General features: G+C 43.3%; 1 protein-coding gene across 6 annotated transcripts in view; it reads right to left on the bottom strand.

Moving 5' to 3' along the window:
• Positions 1 to 24375, bottom strand: part of CACNA1B (calcium voltage-gated channel subunit alpha1 B) — a 391414-nt gene that overhangs the window by 98118 nt on the left and 268921 nt on the right. For 5 of the 6 annotated variants that reach the window (XM_075324631.1, XM_075324630.1, XM_075324633.1 and 2 more), the window contains exon 18: positions 22303 to 22365. The exons of the other annotated variant lie outside the window; for it this stretch is intronic. In XM_075324631.1, coding sequence (XP_075180746.1) covers positions 22303 to 22365 — 63 coding nt within the window. The remainder of the gene's footprint in view (positions 1 to 22302; positions 22366 to 24375) is intronic. 6 annotated transcript variants of the gene reach the window in all.

Genomic DNA, 24375 nt, shown 5'->3' with positions numbered 1-24375 from the left:
GGGTGGCTGTGGGCTGCAATTTTTAGGCAGGGAGGGGCCAAATAACCATGGACCTTCCCAGCCTGATAATACCAGCCCCCAGCTGTATATTTTACCTTGGCTTGCTAAGAAAAATAGCGCCAAAACCAAGCCAGTTTTTTAAATTCTAGAAATAATTAAAAAAAACGGCTTGAAAACCCCTTTATTATTGATAACCAGCCAAGGTAAAGCAGACAGCTGAGGATTGTAGCCAACAGTTGTCTGCTTTACCTGCGCTGGATATCAAAAATAGGGGGGGACCCCCATGTCATTTTTTATTTACTTATTCCATATTAACATGTTTGCAGTTTTGTTTCCTTTTAAAGCCCCCTAGCCTTTACTACGACCATTTTACATGGGGTCTCCATTGACATATGTGGGGTTCAGGGTGTTCGAGTACATCATTTTATGTCATGCACCATGTCCGCAGCCCTTTTTTTACTTAGTTTACAGGGTCACACAATTGCACTGTACATAGTACTTGACGCGTCGTCCCACAAGCGCCCTATAAAGTGCGAATATCACCTTTACAGCTAACGGTGTTATTTGCCTTGGCGCTGATTTACTATACTGTTTTGTAACCTTCCTGCCATTAAAAATGATCATTTCCATCCCCAGTAAATTACCTTCGGAGCTAGGTGATGTTTGCCGAGTCCTATGTGTGATATTTTATGGGTGAATGTATTAAATGTAATATTGCACACTATGGCAACGTATTCTTAAATAACTGCTTACTTGTCATCGGTCCCCAGGCGGTGAAGATTGACAGTGGACTATGTAACTATATGGCAAAAAAAAGAAATGACTGCCTGGAAGGGTAGATATTTCTCCTGATAATTAGCGTGTGATAAAAAATCCGCTATCATTTCAAATAACCATTCGTCAACGCGCCTGATGAGGAGCTGGCGGCCGCAGAAACGAGCGCAGCTATTTTAGGTAGCAGGGGATGTATTATTTAAATACAGTTCAGTCTATTTCATCTGCTTCCAGACCAAGGTCTGAATTAATTTGGAAGGAAGAGGGGGGAAAAATTCTCTACTGGAGCTGGTAAAATCTTTGAAAATATGGAAATGGTAAGATTTCTAAATGTATCCGGGCTTAAAGGTTGCCTACCGGAAGGGTCCCGATGCAAAATCTGTAACAACGGCAGGTCGGGGAGGCTATGAAGACATACTGAGGCGCCCTGTATACAATTTTGAAATACAGCTTACCTCCTTATGTAGTTTGGGTGGTAAATGAAATAAGACAGGTTTGAGGCTGTAAGATTTGGGGGTCTCCTTGCTGTAGTAGTGGTCAAGTATATACGGTACTGACCCAATGCTCGGCTCACTGGCTGACTCTCTGCAATCCAATAGCTCATCATAATGCACAATTCCTGTTTTGAAAGTGGAAATTGGCCCCTTTAACACAGGTTGCACCAATGATATGTCCTTCTCTGGCACGGCTATCATTACCAGTCCCAAATATGTAGAATGGAGAAGTAGCTCACATATCCGATCATTGTTCCAATCAACAAGGAACTCTGGACGCCTGTTCTTAGAATTGTTGGTGGACCTGGTGGTGTGGCAACTAGAAAATAGTAATGATGAGCGGCACTACCATGCTCGGGTGCTCGGTACCCGTAACTAGTGATGAGCGGGCACTACCATGCTCGGGTGCTCGGTACCCGTAACTAGTGATGAGCGGGCACTACCATGCTCGGGTACTCTGTACTCGTATCTAGTGATGAGTGAGCACTACCATGCTCAGGTGCTCGTAAGTAGTCATGAGCGAGCACTGCCATGCTTGGGTGCTCAATACTGGTAACTAGTTATGAGTGAGCACTACCATGCTCGGGTACTCGTAACTAGTGATGAGCGGACACTACCATGCTCAGGTGGTCAGTACTGGTAACTAGTGATGAGTGAGCACTACTATGCTCGGGTACTCGTAACTAGTGATGAGCAAGCACTTCCATGCCCGGTACTGGTAACTAGTGATGAGTAGGGACTACCATGCTCGGGTGCTCGGTACTGGTAACTAGTGATGAGCGGGCACCACCATGCTCTGGTGCTCGGTACTTGTAACTAGTGATGAGTGGGCACTACCATGCTCGGGTGCTCAGTACTGGTAACTAGTGATGAGCGGGCACTACCATGCTCAGGTGCTCAGTACTGGTAACTAGTGATGAGCGGGCACTACCATGCTCGGGTGCTCGGTACTGGTAACTAGTGATGAGCGGGCACTACCATGCTCGGGTGCTCAGTACTGGTAACTAGTGATGAGCGGGCACTGCCATGCTTGGGTGCTCGGTATTCGTAACTAGTGATGAGCGGGCACTACCATGCTCAGTACTGGTAACTAGTGATGAGCGGGCACTATCATGCTCAGGTGCTCAGTACTCGTAACTAGTGATGAGCGGGCACTACCATGCTCGGGTGCTCGGTACTCGTAACTAGTGATGAGCGGGCACTACCATGCTCAGCTGGTCAGTACTGGTAACTAGTGATGAGTGAGCACTACCATGCTCAGGTGCTCAGTACTGGTAACTAGTGATGAGTGGGCACTACCATCCTCGGGTGCTCGGTACTCGTAACTAGTGATGAGCGGGCACTACCATGCTCGGGTGCTCAGTACTGGTAACTAGTGATGAGCGGGCACTATCATGCTCGGGTGCTCAGTGCTAGTAACTAGTGATGAGCGGGCACTACCATGCTCGAGTGCTCAGTACTGGTAACTAGTGATGAGCGGGCACTACCATGCTCGGGTGCTCAGTGCTGGTAACTAGTGATGAGCGGGCACTACCATGCTCAGGTGCTCAGTACTGGTAACTAGTGATGAGCGGGCACTACCATGCTCGGGTGCTCAGTACTGGTAACTAGTGATGAGCGGGCACTACCATGCACGGGTGCTCAGTACTGGTAACTAGTGATGAGCGGGCACTACCATGCTCAGGTGCTCAGTACTGGTAACTAGTGATGAGCGGGCACTACCATGCTCAGGTGCTCAGTACTGGTAACTAGTGATGAGCGGGCACTACCATGCTCGGGTGCTCAGTACTGGTAACTAGTGATGAGCGGGCACTACCATGCTCAGGTGTCGATACGTGTAACTAGTGATGAGTGGGCACTACCATGCTCGGGTGCTCGGTACTCATATCTAGTGATGAGCGGGCACTACCATGCTCGGGTGCTCATTACTCGTAATTAGTGATGAGCGGGCACTACCATGCTTGGTACTTGTAACCTGTTCCACCAGAACATGAGCTGTTAAGGGTGGTATACTGGCATTGACATAATCTGTGTATTGCGCATACTTGTTGAAGGTGGCACACGATGGGGTTTCTGGCCTGTAGGATAATCATCACACCTGGTGGGGGACCAGCCATCATAGCTAAGTGTCTCCCCACCTGTGGCTCCATACAGCCGTCCAAATATAGAGATCACAGTTATGTTTCTAAGTTTTGGTGAAATCGGCAGAAGATCATTAAATGCAACCTGCTAATGTTCTAGATTTAGGTTTGAGGACCCAAATCCTACTGACAGGTTCCTTTTATATACAGTTTGTGGAATAACGTGTGTGGCCAGTTTTAATTAAATACCCGATGAACAGAAAACGCCACAAACCCGTCTATTTTTTCCCCTCTGAAGTTCATGTGGACAGTTTGTTATCTCAACATTATTTTTACCGAGCAGTAGTATCTCTGTGTGTATATGGTGCTCACATAGGGCTTGTGCTCTCCACCGGTCTCCCACCGAGTGATGAGTGGCTCTCGCAACGTGCCGTTCTCACACGGAAAGCAGAATTCAGGGGATTCGTACGCTGCAGGAGATGGCAAGAACAGGGTAATTTGCATAGTGATGAGGTCTATTTTTGACATCTTGGCTTCTTTAACAAGGACAGTGTAATTAGCCGCTCAGAGGCACCTCCGAGGCCCTACCAATACAGGAGCTATGGGGTGTAGAGGCAGCCTGCAGGGTCATTGTGCAGTACGAAAATTCATCCAGCGTTACCAACCAGAAAATCAAACCAAGACCACTACATAAACATCTTTATAAATAAAAAAAAAAAAACCCTTTCCATGCGTCCGAAACTGGCTTCATAACGAGGGCCCTCAGCTCAGGACTCCGGGCGAGAATAGAGAGCCACTCTCAATCTATAGAGCTCGCTCATGTTCGTAAACTCAATTGGCCAACTATAAATTTAGTAGACCGAAGTGGTTTCCTAAGGGCCGGTGTTCTCAAAAAAGATGGTAGATCCAATAAAAGCTCTCCCAGTGGCCACCACTTTGAGAAGACCTCCCTTAGGGCAGGTTCACAGTGCTCTACGCCGAGCACTACCTTGGGGTTTCCATCACATTCCATGAAAAACTGTATTCCGAGCGGAATCCCGACGGAACCATTCAATCGAATAAAGTTGACAGAGTCACTGTTGACACTGTATGGCTTCTATTTCAGATGAACACAAAAACATGGTTAACCATGGTGGTTTTGGTGGCGTTACGTTGTCCACTGTGATTCCATTGGCTTTAGTAAATGAATGGCTCCATCGTGGTTCCCATTTGAATGTGTCTTATCTGGGATGCCGATGGAACCCCCAATGTAGTGCTTGGTGTATATGTGTGTACCTAGCCTGTTCCAGACCAGATTTTTTTTGTCTCACCATCTCATATGCATATGTGGCGCCCTGGTCAAGCCAGGACGTTACAAGCACTACACCAACACACCCCACACTCCCGGTCAAGCACACCAAAGTCAAACAAAATCCTTGTTGCCTCCCTCCAGGGGCTGATGTTCACACCAGGGGGTAGGCCAGGCGGTTGGTCCCGCCCACCGAGGAGTGCACAGTCCTGGAAGCGGGAAAAGAAAGAGTTGAGTTTTAGAGTTTGAAGTGGAAGGAGTGAAGTGGTAGAGGAGCAGACAGAAAGTGGTCCGGGTGTGTGGCCCGGACGGAACAGCAAGGTTGGCAGACGGTGGTGACCGTCTGCAGGAGTGGCCTATTGGAGCTAGCCGTAAGGACCGTGGACGGACGGTGACCCGGCAGTACCGGACCGGTACGCAAAGAGAAGCCAGCACCATCCGGCAGGGGCTTACGGACCCCGACAAGGCTAGGAGTCGCCGTGCAATTTGTCAAATCCGTTAGCGAAGGGAACCTCCTGGGTTTCCCAGCAGCCAAATCCCGACAGAAGGCAACAGTCCAACCGAGAGAGGGAAACACAGTCACCGCCAAGGCTAAAGTTCCCAGGGCCAGAGCCTGCGGGCAAAAGGGGCTCCTTCAGCACCCATCCAAGCTGGGGAGCGGGTTACCGGTGGGAAGCAATTGGAGCCGTCTACACTACACAGGTGCAGGGAAAGGCAGTCACCATCAACCTGCCGGGAGGAGAAACACCGCAGTCGTCTGTGGGACCCGTCCATCCAGCCGTGTGTTTTACCGGAAACTCTGTGTTCATCATTGGCTGAGTGAGTACCACCATGCCGTGCGGTACAGCGCTGCCCCCGCGACCCTGCACCTCACCATGCCCTGTAACCCGCCTGCTATCCACCCCTACCCCCTCACCGAGACAACCAACCCCCTTCCCACGGAAGGGAGAACTAACATCCAGGCTGCTCCCTGTCATCGCTCCCGGGATCCCCGTCCAGAGCAGCGGTGGTGTCACCAATCTCACCACAACTGTGGGTGGCGTCACGGACAATATCAAATCCCCACAATCAATTCCCCCTTTTCACTCACGGGCGAGGAACGCCGCTCGAGTCCCCGGGATCCGGCCCACCACTCCAGCCACCACCGAGCAGCAGCAGCCGGACCCAAGCAGTGGGAGAGCGCAGCGTCCCCTCCTCCGCCCGCGACACATACTTGTCATCTCCTTTGAGCAGACAAATCCTCTAGAAAATCATTACGTGGTCACGTTACCACCCAAATGTTTTATCTGGTATTAGAACTGAAAATCAGGTTTTCACAAAGAGGTGGTCTTTTGCAGAGGTTTCACAATATTTTTTGAGTTTATGGCTTAATGGGAAACCGTCAGCAGTTTTTTGTTATGTAATATGAGAGCACATTATCTAGGGCCTGAGAACTTGATTCCAGTGATGTGCCACTTATTAGGCTTTGTGTTACTGTCAGCGCTTTATCAGCAGGAGATTATCATCCCAGGACTTGGTATCTTGTGCCACCTAGTCCTCCTGCTATGTATATTGTTATTGCTATGTAGTCTGAGAGCAGCATGAAGTAGGGACTGAGAGCTTGATTCCAGCGATGTGCCACTTATTACACTGTGTGTTGCTGTCAGTGTTTTATCAGCAGGAGATAATCACTAAATGATGTAGGGGCTAAGAGCCTGATTCCAGTGATGTGCCACTTATTAGGCTTTGTGTTACTGTCAGCACTTTATCAGCACGAGATTATCATCCCAGGACTTGGTATCTTGTGCCACCTAGTCCTCCTGCTATGTATATTGTTATTGCTATGTAGTCTGAGAGCAGCATGAGGTAAGGACTGAGAGCTTGATTCCAGCGATGTGCCACTTATTACACTGTGTGTTGCTGTCAGTGTTTTATTAGCAGGAGATTATCACTAAATGATGTAGGGACTGAGAGCTTTATTCCAGTGATGTGTCACTTATTAGGCTGTGTGTTGCTGTTAGCACTTTATCAGCAGGAGATTATCACTAGAGGACTAGGTGTCATATGTCACCTAGTCCTCCTGCTCTGTATAACACTGTGAACCTGTCAGCAGGTTATTGCTATGTAATATGAGAGCAGCATGATTTGGGGCTGAGATCCGGGGTTATACAGGGACAGAAATCTGCCAATCAATGGAGTGGGTGTGGTTATACAGGGACAGAAATCTGCCAATCAGTGGAGTGGGTGTGGTTATACAGGGACAGAAATCTGCCAATCAGTGGAGTGGGTGGGATTATACAGGGACAGAAATCTGCCAATCAATGGAGTGGGTGTGGTTATACAGGGACAAAAATCTGCCAATCAATGGAGTGGGTGTGGTTATACAGGGACAGAAATCTGCCAATCAATGGAGTGGGTGTGTTTATAGAGGGACAGAAATCTGCCAATAAGTGGAGTGGTTGGGGTTATACAGGGACAGAAATCTGCCAATCAGTGGAGTGGGTGTGGTTATACAGGGACAGAAATCTGCCAATCAGTGGAGTGGGTGTGGTTATACAGGGACAGAAATCTGCCAATCAGTGGAGTGGGTGGGATTATACAGGGACAGAAATCTGCCAATCAGTGGAGTGGGCGGGGTTATACAGGGACAGAAATCTGCCAATCACTGGAGTGGGTGGGGTTATACAGGGACAGAAATCTGCCAATCAGTGAAGTGGGTGGGGTTACACAGGGACAGAAATCTGCCAATCAGTGGAGTGGGTGGGATTATACAGGGACAGAAATCTGCCAATCAATGGAGTGGGTGTGGTTATACAGGGACAAAAATCTGCCAATCAATGGAGTGGGTGTGGTTATACAGGGACAGAAATCTGCCAATCAATGGAGTGGGTGTGTTTATAGAGGGACAGAAATCTGCCAATAAGTGGAGTGGGTGTGGTTATACAGGGACAGAAATCTGCCAATCAGTGGAGTGGGTGTGGTTATACAGGGACAGAAATCTGCCAATCAGTGGAGTGGGTGTGGTTATACAGGGACAGAAATCTGCCAATCAGTGGAGTGGGTGGGATTATACAGGGACAGAAATCTGCCAATCAGTGGCGTGGGCGGGGTTATACAGGGACAGAAATCTGCCAATCAGTGAAGTGGGTGGGGTTACACAGGGACAGAAATCTGCCAATCAGTGAAGTGGGTGGGGTTACACAGGGACAGAAATCTGCCAATCAGTGGCATGGGTGGGGTTACACAGGGACAGAAATCTGCCAATCATTGGAGTGGGTGGGTTATACAGGGACAGAAATCTGCCAATCAGTGTTGTGGGTAGGGTTATATAGGGATCAGCATTCTGAGCACTGCTGGATCTAAAGCAGAAAAAAACAGTGATTGTATCAAACTGACAGCATGTACACCAGCAAGTGACACATCACTGTAATCAGGATCTCAGCCCCTACATCAGGTTACATAGCAAAAACCTGGCAACAGATTCCCTTTAATACCAATATGAGGATGGCAATTTCCATCATTAATGACCCAGAATGGCTGACTATGCAGTGGGGCATCACAGTATTGGATAAATGGATTGATTTTTGCAGTAATCACAAGTCACATAACAATATACAGATGTATGACAAATCCAAAACTGTTATGGGGCATAATTAGGAGGAATAAAACTGCAGGGGAGTAACTCCAATCCAAAAACTGTAAAGTCGTCTGAAGGTGAGTATTTCTATATCCACTACCCGGATAGGACGTTCCAGAATTGATCCCATTATCTAATGTTTTTTTCCTATTTACTTTATAGCGAGACAGGCAATTTGGCACCCACCGAGCTCCTGCGCGCACAGCACCTGAGCGTGCCAGGCCTCCGTCCTGCCAGCTACCATTCTCTCTGCATCGCAGGACCGGTGTTTCGCCATTCGTGCCAACGACCTTGGAAGCACAAATCTGCGCTCGCAATACAATCTGTTCAGCACATATTACAATGACAGGTTTAAGACACTTCGGCGTGCTACCTCGGGTTTCTCCGGCTGACAAAATGTCAGCTTTGTAGCTCCTGACAAGCGTTTATTTAAACCGGTGTTTAATTATCGTCTCATGCCCCCGGCGTCGGTAGGAAATGAACACAGAGGGCAAAGCAAATGAGCTGACATCCGTTTCCCATAGATGATCGCCTTCAAGTTGCTGCAGACTTTCGATTTTAATTGGCAGAGCCCCCCTGATTTTGACGAGATGAGCTGACAGCCCGCTAACTCTGGCCGTCGGGGAAAACCAGGATGAGATGGATCAGATTGTGCCTGCTTGATAATTTGTACACACTCCATAGAAGACGTCCAAATTGGTATGGGAACCTAGTATCTAAGGGCTCATGATCAAACAAAAGGGGGAGAAAAGGGCCAAAAAGTCATCCTGTCCTATCAAGAAAGGGTCAGTTGCACTCTGTAGTGCTAAGATACAGTATGTGTAACACTGAATATGGGAATATAGACCTGTATTACTGCTATTGAGATACTAAGCACCAAAAATGGCCAGTTTTATGTGAGCCCAACAGCCAACGGCAAGGCGACCTCTTTTGTTGGGTCCGTGCCTACTCTAATGCCTCTATTTGGGTTTAAAAACACCCCTCCAATTTATGGGCGGCCAGGAACTTCAAATGAAAAATTAAAATCGCAAGAAAAGGAAACAAGGGCAAACATGGACAATTGCTGGTGAAGAAAGTGGAAACCAGGACCTTGGAGAAGAAGATGTCTCATTATGGGGCCACTCTACTCTATGGTCTTCGTTCAGGAATTTGTCACACATGGGGTGTTTGGCACCCCTAAGCCTAATATTAGAAGCCACTTATCTCCTGACATTCAACCTAATGCGTTCAAATGCAAGAACTGATTGTTGGACGCCAATGTTTCTCCTAGCAACAGCTCCTCTAATGTCACCTTATTAGGTAAGACAATTGTCTATGTGGCTATCAGGTAAGACAATTGTCTATGTGGCCATCGGGTAAGACAATTGTCTATGTGGCTATCAGGTAAGACAATTGTCTATGTGGCTATCGGGGAAGACAATTGTCTATGTGGCTATCGGGTAAGACAATTGTCTATGTGGCTATCGGGGAAGACAATTGTCTATGTGGCTATCGGGGAAGACAATTGTCTATGTGGCTATTAGGTAAGACAATTGTCTATGTGGCCATCAGGGAAGACAATTGTCTATGTGGCCATCAGGCAAGACAATTGTCTATGTGGCTATCGGGTAAGACAATTGTCTATGTGGCTATCGGGGAAGACAATTGTCTATGTGGCTATCGGGGAAGACAATTGTCTATGTGGCTATTAGGTAAGACAATTGTCTATGTGGCCATCAGGCAAGACAATTGTCTATGTGGCCATCAGGGAAGACAATTGTCTATGTGGCTATCAGGTAAGACAATTGTCTATGTGGCCATCGGGTAAGACAATTGTCTATGTGGCTATCAGGTAAGACAATTGTCTATGTGGCTATCGGGGAAGACAATTGTCTATGTGGCTATCGGGTAAGACAATTGTCTATGTGGCTATCGGGGAAGACAATTGTCTATGTGGCTATCGGGGAAGACAATTGTCTATGTGGCTATTAGGTAAGACAATTGTCTATGTGGCCATCAGGGAAGACAATTGTCTATGTGGCCATCAGGCAAGACAATTGTCTATGTGGCTATCGGGTAAGACAATTGTCTATGTGGCTATCGGGGAAGACAATTGTCTATGTGGCTATCGGGGAAGACAATTGTCTATGTGGCTATTAGGTAAGACAATTGTCTATGTGGCCATCAGGCAAGACAATTGTCTATGTGGCCATCAGGGAAGACAATTGTCTATGTGGCTATCAGGTAAGACAATTGTCTATGTGGCCATCGGGTAAGACAATTGTCTATGTGGCTATCAGGTAAGACAATTGTCTATGTGGCTATCGGGTAAGACAATTGTCTATGTGGCTATCGGATAAGACAATTGTCTATGTGGCTATCAGGTAAGACAATTGTCTATGTGGCCATCAGGTAAGACAATTGTCTATGTGGCCATCAGGGAAGACAATTGTCTATGTGGCCATCAGGGAAGACAATTGTCTATGTGGCCATCAGGTAAGACAATTGTCTATGTGGCTATCAGGTAAGACAATTGTCTATGTGGCTATCAGGTAAGACAATTGTCTATGGGGCCATCAGGTAAGTCAATTGTCTATGTGGCCATCAGGTAAGACAATTGTCTATGTGGCCATCAGGGAAGACAATTGTCTATGTGGCCTTCAGGGAAGACAATTGTCTATGTGGCTATTAGGTAAGACAATTGTCTATGTGGCTATCAGGTAAGACAATTGTCTATGTGGCTATCAGGTAAGACAATTGTCTATGTGGCTATTAGGTAAGACAATTGTCTATGTGGCTATCAGGTAAGACAATTGTCTATGTGGCTATCAGGTAAGACAATTGTCTATGTGGCTATCGGGTAAGACAATTGTCTATGTGGCTATCAGGTAAGACAATTGTCTATGTGGCTATCAGGTAAGACAATTGTCTATGTGGCTATGAGGTAAGACAATTGTCTATGTGGCTATGAGGTAAGACAATTGTCTATGTGGCTATCGGGTAAGACAATTGTCTATGTGGCTATCGGGTAAGACAATTGTCTATGTGGCTATCGGGTAAGACAATTGTCTATGTGGCTATCGGGTAAGACAATTGTCTATGTGGCTATCGGGTAAGACAATTGTCTATGTGGCTATCGGGTAAGACAATTGTCTATGTGGCTATGAGGTAAGACAATTGTCTATGTGGCTATCGGGTAAGACAATTGTCTATGTGGCTATCGGGTAAGACAATTGTCTATGTGGCTATCGGGTAAGACAATTGTCTATGTGGCTATCGGGTAAGACAATTGTCTATGTGGCTATCGGGTAAGACAATTGTCTATGTGGCTATCGGGTAAGACAATTGTCTATGTGGCTATCAGGTAAGACAATTGTCTATGTGGCTATGAGGTAAGACAATTGTCTATGTGGCTATCGGGTAAGACAATTGTCTATGTGGCTATCGGGTAAGACAATTGTCTATGTGGCTATCAGGTAAGACAATTGTCTATGTGGCTATCAGGTAAGACAATTGTCTATGTGGCTATGAGGTAAGACAATTGTCTATGTGGCTATCGGGTAAGACAATTGTCTATGTGGCTATCGGGTAAGACAATTGTCTATGTGGCTATCAGGTAAGACAATTGTCTATGTGGCCATCAGGTAAGACAATTGTCTATGTGGCTATCGGGTAAGACAATTGTCTATGTGGCTATCAGGTAAGACAATTGTCTATGTGGCTATTAGGTAAGACAATTGTCTATGTGGCTACCGGGTAAGACAATTGTCTATGTGGCTATCGGGTAAGACAATTGTCTATGTGGCTATCGGGTAAGACAATTGTCTAAGTGGCTATCAGGTAAGACAATTGTCTATGTGGCTATCGGGTAAGACAATTGTCTATGTGGCCATCAGGTAAGACAATTGTCTATGTGGCTATCAGGTAAGACAATTGTCTATGTGGCTATCGGATAAGACAATTGTCTATGTGGCTATCGGGTAAGACAATTGTCTATGTGGCTATCAGGTAAGACAATTGTCTATGTGGCTATTAGGGAAGACAATTGTCTATGTGGCCATCAGGTAAGACAATGTCTATGTGGCCATTAGGGAAGACAATTGTCTATGTGGCTATCAGGTAAGACAATTGTCTATGTGGCTATCAGGTAAGACAATTGTCTATGTGGCCATCAGGTAAGACAATTGTCTATGTGGCTATCAGGTAAGACAATTGTCTATGTGGCTATCGGGTAAGACAATTGTCTATGTGGCTATCGGGTAAGACAATTGTCTATGTGGCTATCGGGTAAGACAATTGTCTATGTGGCTATCGGGTAAGACAATTGTCTATGTGGCTATCCGGTAAGACAATTGTCTATGTGGCTATCAGGTAAGACAATTGTCTATGTGGCTATCGGGTAAGACAATTGTCTATGTGGCTATCGGGTAAGACAATTGTCTATGTGGCTATCAGGTAAGACAATTGTCTATGTGGCTATTAGGGAAGACAATTGTCTATGTGGCTATCAGGTAAGACAATTGTCTATGTGGCCATCGGGTAAGACAATTGTCTATGTGGCTATCGGGTAAGACAATTGTCTATGTGGCTATCGGGTAAGACAATTGTCTATGTGGCTATCGGGTAAGACAATTGTCTATGTGGCTATTAGGGAAGACAATTGTCTATGTGGCTATCAGGTAAGACAATTGTCTATGTGGCTATCGGGTAAGACAATTGTCTATGTGGCTATCGGGTAAGACAATTGTCTATGTGGCTATCGGGTAAGACAATTGTCTATGTGGCTATCGGGTAAGACAATTGTCTATGTGGCTATCCGGTAAGACAATTGTCTATGTGGCTATCAGGTAAGACAATTGTCTATGTGGCTATCGGGTAAGACAATTGTCTATGTGGCTATCGGGTAAGACAATTGTCTATGTGGCTATCAGGTAAGACAATTGTCTATGTGGCTATTAGGGAAGACAATTGTCTATGTGGCTATCAGGTAAGACAATTGTCTATGTGGCCATCGGGTAAGACAATTGTCTATGTGGCTATCGGGTAAGACAATTGTCTATGTGGCTATCGGGTAAGACAATTGTCTATGTGGCTATCGGGTAAGACAATTGTCTATGTGGCTATCGGGTAAGACAATTGTCTATGTGGCTATCAGGTAAGACAATTGTCTATGTGGCTATCGGGTAAGACAATTGTCTATGTGGCTATCGGGTAAGACAATTGTCTATGTGGCTATCGGGTAAGACAATTGTCTATGTGGCTATCGGGTAAGACAATTGTCTATGTGGCTATCGGGTAAGACAATTGTCTATGTGGCTATCGGGTAAGACAATTGTCTATGTGGCTATCGGGTAAGACAATTGTCTATGTGGCTATCGGGTAAGACAATTGTCTATGTGGCTATCAGGTAAGACAATTGTCTATGTGGCTATGAGGTAAGACAACTGTCTATGTGGCTATCGGGTAAGACAATTGTCTATGTGGCTATCGGGTAAGACAATTGTCTATGTGGCTATCGGGTAAGACAATTGTCTATGTGGCTATGAGGTAAGACAATTGTCTATGTGGCTATCGGGTAAGACAATTGTCTATGTGGCTATCGGGTAAGACAATTGTCTATGTGGCTATCGGGTAAGACAATTGTCTATGTGGCTATCGGGTAAGGCGATTGTGTTTATCTGGGAAGACAATTGTTTGTGTGCATCAGAGCGATCAGCAGCACCCATACTCGTACGCGAGGGTCATAGGCAGCTTCCATAGGGGCCGTTGCCCTTGTTCTTTTGACGTAGCAGAGGAGAAGTATTTGTGTCCATTTATCCGCCCCCGAGGTGATAAAAGAACATTTGGATTGTGAGCACATAAAGCAGGAGTGACAGAGGCACCGACCCCGGGCGCCATTAGAGAGCAGAACCCTGACAGACCGCGCACAATGAGACTGACAAGCAAGCCAGAGGAGCAAGACAAGATGAAGGAGACGGACACACATGGATCAGCATTGATGGACACGGCGAGATCTCTCCGGCTATGCAGCGTGAACCCACGACGGAAATAACAAACATGTTTATATACAGAGACCTTTCTATCAACTGAGACGGATTTCCTAATTTCAAAGTATTTATGACCACAATCTAATACCGACGGCAAAACCTGTCCCTCTCTCTGGAGGACCTAGACTATGGATTTCAATGGAACCTGTGCAATGCTTCATTACACCTGCGGAGGCGCTGCAGGGAGATCAAACACTTGCTTCCAGGACTCCCCACTGATTACAGCTGATCTCGGAGGATCCCAGTATGGTTTATAGCCACCAGAAAAATGGAGAATCCCTTTAACTCCTTCCTGACGTGACATATATACACGTACTTCTCCCTCCTGGAGCAGGTGTATATAGGACAGGCTCAGGAGTGAGCCCGCACAATACATGGCTGATGCCAACTGTATTATGTATTGACCCCGCTTTATTGCAGTATATAGAAAAAGTCATCAGATGATCGCCGGGTCAAGTCTGAAAATAAAAAAGTTTTTAATAATATAAAAAAAGTGAAATCACATAAAAATTGATATCCCCTTTTCAACAATAACAAATAATGATTAAAAAAAAATAAAATAAAACATATTCAGTATCATTGTGTCCAAATATAAAATTGGACAAGCTCAGGAGCTGAGCCCGCACAATACATAACAGATGCCAACTGTGTTATGTATTCACCTCACGTTATTGTAGTATATAGAAAGAGTCATCAGATGATCGCCGGGTCCAAGTCTGATAGGGGGAACTTAAAAATTAAAAAAAATAAATAAATATATAATATATATATATATATATATATATATATATATATATATACCGTGTATATATATATATATATATATACAGTGCCTACAAGTAGTGTTCAACCCCCTGCAGATTTAGCAGGTTTACACATTCGGAATAACTTGGCATTGTGACATTTGGACTGTAGATCAGCCTGGAAGTGTGAAATGCTGCAAAAAAGAATGTTATTTCTTTTTTAATTTTTTTTTTAAATTGTGAAAAGTTTATTCAGAGGGTCATTTATTATTCAACCCCTGAAACCACCAGAATTCTGTTTGGTTCCCCTAAAGTATTAAGAAGTATTTCAGGCACAAAGAACAATGAGCTTCACATGTTTGGATTAATTATCTCTTTTTCCAGCCTTTTTTGACTAATTAAGACCCTCCCCAAACTTGTGAACAGCACTCATACTTGGTCAACATGGGAAAGACAAAGGAGCATTCCAAGGCCATCAGAGACAAGATCGTGGAGGGTCACAAGGCTGGCAAGGGTACAAAACCCTTTCCAAGGAGTTGGCCCTACCTGTCTCCACTGTTGGGAGCATCATCGGGAAGTGGAAGGCTTATGGAACTACTGTTAGCCTTCCACGGCCTGGACAGCCTTTGAAAGTTTCCACCCGTGCCGAGGCCAGGCTTGTCCGAAGAGTCAAGGCTAACCCAAGGACAACAAGGAAGGAGCTCCGGGAAGATCTCATGGCAGTGGGGACATTGGTTTCAGTCAATACCATAAGTAACGTACTCCACCGCAATGGTCTCCGTTCCAGACGAGCCCGTAAGGTACCTTTACTTTCAAAGCGTCATGTCAAGGCTCGTCTACAGTTTGCTCATGATCACTTGGAGGACTCTGAGACAGACTGGTTCAAGGTTCTCTGGTCTGATGAGACCAAGATCGAGATCTTTGGTGCCAACCACACACGTGACGTTTGGAGACTGGATGGCACTGCATACGACCCCTAGAATACCATCCCTACAGTCAAGCATGGTGGTGGCAGCATCATGCTGTGGGGCTGTTTCTCAGCCAAGGGGCCTGGCCATCTGGTCCTCATCCATGGGAAGATGGATAGCACGGCCTACCTGGAGATTTTGGCCAAGAACCTCCGCTCCTCCATCAAGGATCTTAAGATGGGTCGTCATTTCATCTTCCAACAAGACAACGACCAAAAGCACACAGCCAAGAAAACCAAGGCCTGGTTCAAGAGGGAAAAAATCAAGGTGTTGCAGTGGCCTAGTCAGTCTCCTGACCTTAACCCAATTGAAAACTTGTGGAAGGAGCTCAAGATTAAAGTCCACATGAGACACCCAAAGAACCTAGATAACTTGGAGAAGATCTGCATGGAGGAGTGGGCCAAGATAACTCCAGAGACCTGTGCCGGCCTGATCAGGTCTTATAAAAGACGATTATTAGCTGTAATTGCAAACAAGGGTTATTCCACAAAATATTAAACCTAGGGGTTGAATAATAATTGACCCACACTTTTATGTTGAAAATTTATTAAAATTTAACTGAGCAACATAACTTGTTGGTTTGTAAGATTTATGCATCTGTTAATAAATCCTGCTCTTGTGTGAAGTTTGCAGGCTCTAACTTATTTGCATCTTATCAAACCTGCTAAATCTGCAGGGGGTTGAATACTACTTGTAGGCACTGTATATATATCTATCTATCTCTATATATATATATATATATATATATATATATATATATATATATACAGTATATATATATTTTTTTTTTGTTAACTATATAAAAAAAAATAAAATCACTTACAAATCGATATCTCCTTTTTAACTATAACAAATAATAATTTAAAAAAAATAATAAAACGTATTTGGTATTATTGTGTCCAAATATAAAAATATACTGCTCAAAAAAATAAAGGGAACACCAAAATACAAAATCCTTGTTTAAGTGTTCCCTTTATTTTTTTGAGCAGTATAGTTTAACGCATGCATTAAATGTCAAAAAGCAAAAAAATTAAAAAAAAAAATACCACAATCATCTTTTTTTTGTTTTTGGTCAATGCACATCCCCACTAAAAATGCAATTGTATTAGCAAATACCTCTAATTAGAAATGTAGTATAGTTCTCCTGATTAGCTATGTCTCTTACCTCATGTGCAGGGCATTGCAGCTTAGGTATCAATGGTTATGACTACAAGCGACTAACGGTCACTATATGAGTGAACGTGGATATATAAGCTGCAATGCCCTGCACATGAGGTAAGAGACATGGCTATATCAGGAGAACTATACTACATTCCTAATTGGAGGTATTTGCTAATATTATTATTATTATTATTATTAAAAATATTATTATTATTATTATTCCTTCTACATATTGGGAAAGGATCTTGGAGATGGAAGAGAAGGAAGCATTAGACTAACGATCTGCACATGTAAATAGCGTGTGACATGTAATGTTCTGCATAAACTGAATTGGATATTACTTATTTAAGTAAATTATATAATTAAAAGCACATTTGCTATTGGTTGCTAGGGGCCTGAGGCCTACATTTTTAAACTCTATCATGTCACTTCTGTCTGAAGGGGTAAAACGAATTACAGGCATTAATATTAATTACATATAATCATTTTAATAAATCTGATTCCCATTTGCCCTACATATTAGATTTTTCTCTCGATTTTGTCTGTGTGTGCGCGTATATATATATATATATATAGTACAGACCAAAAGTTTGGACACACCTTCTCATCTCTAGAACAACTATTAAGAGGAGACTTTGTGCAGCAGCCTTCATGGTAAAATAGCTGCTAGGAAACCACTGCTAAGGACAGGAACAAGCAGAAGAGACTTGGTTGGGATAAAGAACACAAGGAATGGACATTAGACCAGTGGAGATCTGTGCTTTGCTCTGATGAGTCCAAATTTGTGGTCTTTGGATCCAACCACCGTGTCTTTGTAGAAAAGGTGAACGGATGGACTCTACATGGCTGGTTCCCACCGTGAAGCATGGAGGAGGAGGTGTGATGGTGTGGGGGGCTCTGCTGGTGACATTGTTGGGGATTTATCCAAAATTGAAGGCATACAGAACCAGCATGGCTACCACAGCATCTTGCAGCGGCGTGCTATTCCATCCGGTTTGCGTTTAGTTGGACCATAATTTATTTTTCAACAGGACATTGACCCCAAACACCCCTCCAGGCTGTGTAAGGGCTATGTGACTAAGAAGGAGAGTGATGGGGGCTACGCCAGATGACCTGGTCTCCACAGTCACCAGACCTGAACCCAATCGAGATGGTTTGGGGTGAGCTGGACCGCAGAGTGAAGGCAAAAGGGCCAACAAGTGCTAAGCATCTCTGGGAACTCCTTCAAGACTGTTGGAAAACCATTTCCGGTGACTAACTCTTGAAGCTCATCAAGAGAATGCCAAGAGTGTGCAAAGCAGGAATCAAAGCAAAAGGTGGCTACTGTGAAGAACCTAGAATATAAGACATATTTTCAGTTTCACACTTTTTTAAGTATTTCATTCCACATGTGGTAATTCATAGTTTTGATGCCTTCAATGTGAATCTACAATTTTTAGAGTCAGGAAAATAAAGAAAACTGTTTGAATGAGGAGGTGTGTCCAAACTTTTGGTCTGTACTGTATGTATGTATATATATATATATATATATATATATATATATATATATTTATTTAATTTTTTTTTTCCTTTGTACACACATACTGTATACAGTGTTGAGTCCTAGTTTCCCTCTGTTCTCTATACAGACACATCTGCAGGTTTTTCCCTCCACACTCTATATAGACACATCTGCAGGTTTTTCCCTTTACTCTCTATACAGACACATCTGCAGGTTTTTCCATCCCCTCTCTATATAGACACATCTGCAGGTTTTTTCCTCCGCTCTCTATACAGACACATCTGCAGGTTTTCCCCTCCACTCTCTATACAGACACATCTGCAGGTTTTTCCCTCCACTCTCTATACAGACATATCTGCAGGTTTTTCCCTCCACTCTCTATAAAGACACATCTGCAGGTTTTTCTCACTATCTGACATGAAATCAGAATAAACCTTTTCCGTTTTCGGTCAATTAGCAACTAAAATTATTTCTATCCTCCAAATGCCAGAATAATGAGAGAGAGAGAGAGAGAGAGAGAGAGAGAAAGAGAAGGTTTTCAGTCATTTTCATTACTTTCTCCACAGTGAAGTTTCCTCCATGTCATTAGTATTAGGTGGCATTGCCCTTACACCATGTGACTTGGGGGAAACAGCTTCTCACAATAGTTGGTTCAATTTGGGCCGATTCCTCCTGACAGAACTGGTGTAGCTGAGCCATGTTTGTAGGTCGCCGCTCGCACCGGCCTTTTCAGCTTTGCCAATACATTTTCAGTAGGATTGAGATCAAGGCTTTCTGATGGCCACTCCAAAACATGGACTTTGTTACCCTTAAGCCACGTTGTAACCAGTTTGGCAGTAGCTTCGGGTCATTATCCATTTGGAAGACCCATTTCTGCCCAAGCTTTAAGTTCCTGGCTGATGTCTTGAGATGTTCTTCAGTATGGCCACATAATCTTTTTCCCTCATGATGTATGTATTTTGTGAAGTCACCAGTCCCTCCTGCAGCAAAACAACCCCACAACATGATGCTGCCGCCCCCGTGTGTCACAGTTGGGATGATGTTTTAAGGCTTCAAAGCTTCTCCCTTTTTCTCCAAATGTAACGATGGTCATTATGGCCAAACAGTTCAATTTTAGTTTTGTCAGACCTCAGGACATGTCTACAAAAATTCAGGTCTTTGCTGCTTTGCAAACATTAATCTGGCTTTTCTATTTTTCTTATTTTTCAGCCCATGTTGATACGGGACTTTTTTCACTGTGGACAATGACACAATCTTACCAGCTTCCGCCAGCATCTTCACAAGGTCTTTTCCTTTAGTTCTTGGGTTGATATTCACATGTCTGACCAAAGCACGTTCATCTCTGGTACACAGAACTCGTCTCCTTCCTGAGCGGTGTGATGGCTGGCCATTCCCATCTTGTTTGTACTTCTGTATAATTGTTTGTACAGATGAAGGAGGCACCTTTAGGTACCTGGAAATTGCACCCAAAGATGAACCAGACTTGTGCAAGTTAACAATTATTTTCCTGAGATCTTGGCTGATTTCTTTTGACTTTATCATGATGCTACACAGAGAAACTGTGTTTACGGTGTGCATTACAATACATCCACAGGTGTCTCTAATTAACTCAGATGTTGCCAATAAACCTATCAGAAGCTTCCAAAGACATGACATCATCATATGGGCGGTCCCATAGTGTTTAAAGGCACAGTGCTCTTACTGTATGGAGACTTTGACTTGCAGAAAATAATAAAAATGCCTGAAAACATTCTCATTCTCTCTCTGTCATTATTCTGGCATTTGCCAAATAGAAATAATTTTTTTCCTCATTGACCTAAAACTGGAGAAAAACCTGCAGATGTGTCTGTATAGAGAGTGGAGGGAAAAACCTGCAGGCTTTTCCCTCTGCTCTCGATACAGACACATCTGCAGGTTTTTCACTCTGCTTTCTATAAAGACACATCTGCAGGTTTTTCACTCTGCTTTCTATATAGACACATCTTCAGGTTTTTCACTCTGCTTTCTATATAGACACATCTTCAGGTTTTTCACTCTGCTTTCTATAAAGACACATCTGCAGGTTTTTCACTCTGCTTTCTTTATAGACACATCTTCAGGTTTTTCCCTCCGGTCTCTATATAGACACATCTGCAGATGTGTCTTTATAGTGAGCTGAGGGAAAAACCTGCAGATGTGTCTGTATAGAGAGTGGACGGAAAACCTGCAGATGTGTCTTTATAGATTGTGGATGTAAACTTCTGGTTTTAACTGTATGCTCATTAGACACTTGGGGCCTGTGCACAAGATGTGTTTTTTTTATGCATCTGCACCAAAATCTGCATGCCTATTCTGAAGCCAGCAAAGTCTATGACATTTATGAAGTGCACGTTACTGTTTTTCCTTGCAGATTTGGTGCAGAAAAAAATCTGCAGCATGTCAATTATTGGGGCATTTTTTAGCCCTTCCAGCCACTGACTTCACAAACAAAAACACATGGAAAAAAAACACACCAAAACTGCTTGCGTTTTTCTGCCAGAAGGCGTAGATTTGATGCAGAAAATGTCTGCAACAAATCTACAGCATGCACACATATCCTTACACTGTCACATTCACAGCTGCACATTTATTAAACAGTGGCCACAGCAGGACAAATGTGGTATTACAATGAGAGCATTCGAATGAATTGGTGACTGTGTCCTACATGGTCAACCTGAGTCCTCCAGAGCTGGAGGTGCAGAAGCTTTTACAAGGGGGTTCCGATCATTCTGTGCTCTAAAAGGACATATGAAGAAAGGTTGTCATGACTGGATAATACTTTTAAAGCTTCGGGGTGTAAACAATGAAGGTTCCTATCAAGATCTTGGAAATGGAGATGAATTGAAACAGAAATTATAGAGTAAAGCTGCAGAACATGTCATTATACATTTTATATTGTCACTTAAAGGGGTTATCCAGAATTTCAAAACTGATGACTTATCCTTAGCCTAGGTCACCAATATTAGATTAGTGGGGGTCTGACCCTCAACACTTAGGCAGATCAGCTATAAAGGGGCTGCATGTCGGCTTCACTATTTACCAAGAACAGCGCCATATATTTAGTAGTGGCTGTTTCTGGTATTACAACTCAGTGCTTTTTAATTAAATAGGACTAAGCCTGGTAAGGAGTGAAGAAGACAAGTATGGTGTATCTGTAGAAGACATCTTGAGTTGTGAAGTGTCGGATAACCCCTTTGATTGTGCAGCCCTAGAGTCAAACAGAAAAAAAAGACATAAAAAGCCTGATAAGAAAACAGACATATAAAAGTATAAAGAAATCTGAGCAATTAATCTACTAATTTAAGGGGGTAGAAAGGGAGATACTGGAAGGAAGGAATAATCTGTAGAAGAAAAGTGAATGTGGAGATAGTATAGATGAGAGAGAAAAGGAGAAATGGATGGGAATGAAATCGTGGAGGGTGTGCGGAATGCGGTGGGTGTGCGGAAACTAGGGAAGCAATGAAGCACCATCTTGGTTCTCAGCCTGGCGTACAACCATTGGTGCCCACAAGAAGGATGGATGTTTAAAGAGGGGGAAGAAGTATATATATATGCTCAGTATATATATATATTGTTATATATTGATATATCAGAAGTCCACACAGTGAATATCATAACATAGGGCAACTCACGGTGAATTAACGTTGGAGACAGACGGGCTGCGAGATATTGCACCTTGAGTTTGCTTTACAAAACTGCACATGCAAGAAAAAAAAGTGAGAAACAAAATATATCAAACCATAGCGGACATGTGGACGGCGGGAAGGGACCAACGTCTTACTCCAGGCGGGAACATATCAAATCAGAGAAGGGACGTCTTAAGGGAGATTGGAAAGAGGAAGGAGTAAAACTTTGGTTCTCTCCTGCTTCATGACGAGAAAAACTACAAGAAAAATAATCTAATGAAATCAGTAAATAAACAGAATTCAGGAAGGAGAGAACAGAAGGTGAACGGATGGACAGAAGGTGTCAGAATAAGGAGAAGACGGAGACATGGAGAATGGGGTCAACTCTGGAGGAGGACGAGGAAATGGGCAGAAAGGAACAGAGGAGAACCTTTGTGGAAGGAGCCAGAACGGGAAGACGGAGGAAGATTGTCCTGGTCCTGAGTCATCCTGGAAAGAAGCACCTCACTGCACGACTCAGGACTGTCCACATATATCATCCACTTCATAGAAATATCTAATAATGATTTATCTATCTCTTATCTAGTCAGCTGCTTCATAACCGTTCATTTATCTATTTTATAACTATATCTTAATTATATCTAAATATTCCATATCCTATCTATTATCTATCTATTTATTATCTATCTATCTATCCCTCTATCTATCTATCCCTCTATCTATATATTATCCATCCATCTATCTATCCCTCTATCTATCTATCTATCTATCTATCTATCTATCCCTCTATCTATGTATTATCTATCTATTATCTATCCCTCTATCTATCTATCCCTCTATCTATCTATCCCTCTATCTATCTATCATCTATCTATCTATCCCTCTATCTATCCCTCTATCTATCTATCTATCTATCCATCCATCTATCTATCCCTCTATCTATCTATCTATCTATCCCTCTATCTATCTATCTATCTATCTATCCCTCTATCTATCTATCCCTCTATCTATCTATCTATCTATCTATCTATCTATCCATCCATCCCTCTATCTATCTATCTATCTATCCATCCATCTATCTATCCCTCTATCTATCTATCTATCTATCCATCCATCCATCCATCTATCTATCCCTCTATCTATCTATCATCTATCTATCTATCCCTCTATCTATCTATCCATCCAACTATCTATCTATTTATCCCTCTATCATCTATCCATCCCTCTATCTATCCATCCCTCTATCTATCTATCCCTCTATCTATTATCTATCTCTCTATCCATCCATCCATCCATCTATCTCTCTATCCCTCTATCATCTATCCATTTATCTATCCATCTTTCTATCTATCTATTTATCCTTCTATCATCCACCCATCTATCTATCTCTCTATCCCTCTATCCATCTATCTATCTATCCCTCTATCTATCTATCCATCCATCCATCTATCTATCCCTCTATCATCTATCCATCTATCTATCCATTTATCTATCCATCTATCTATCCCTCTATCTATCTATCTATCTATCTATCTATCTTTCCCTCTATCTCTCTATCATCTATCTATCCCTCTATCTATCTATCTATCTATCTATCTATCTTTCCCTCTATCCCTCTATCTATCTATCCCTCTATCTATCTATCTATCTATCTATCTATCTATCTATCTATCTATCTATCTATCTATCTATCCCTCTATCTATCTATCTATCTATCCCTCTATCCCTCTATCTATCTATCTATCTATCCCTCTATCTATCTCTCCATCTATCTATCTATCCCTCTATCATCTATCCATCTATCTATCCATTTATCTATCCATCTATCTATCTATCCCTCTATCTATCTATCTTTCCCTCTATCTCTCTATCATCTATCTTTCTATCTATCTATCTATCTATCTATCTATCTATCTATCTATCCCTCTATCTATCTATCTATCTATCTATCTATCTATCTATCCCTCTATCTATCTATCCCTCTATCTATCTATCTATCTATCTATCTATCTATCTATCTATCTATCTATCTATCTATCTATCTATCTATCTATCCCTCTATCTATCTATCTATCCATC

Source organism: Anomaloglossus baeobatrachus, chromosome 9 (genome assembly GCF_048569485.1).
Source record: "Anomaloglossus baeobatrachus isolate aAnoBae1 chromosome 9, aAnoBae1.hap1, whole genome shotgun sequence".
Taxonomy (NCBI): Eukaryota; Metazoa; Chordata; class Amphibia; order Anura; family Aromobatidae; genus Anomaloglossus; species Anomaloglossus baeobatrachus.
This window is presented reverse-complemented; position numbering and strand designations above follow the sequence as displayed.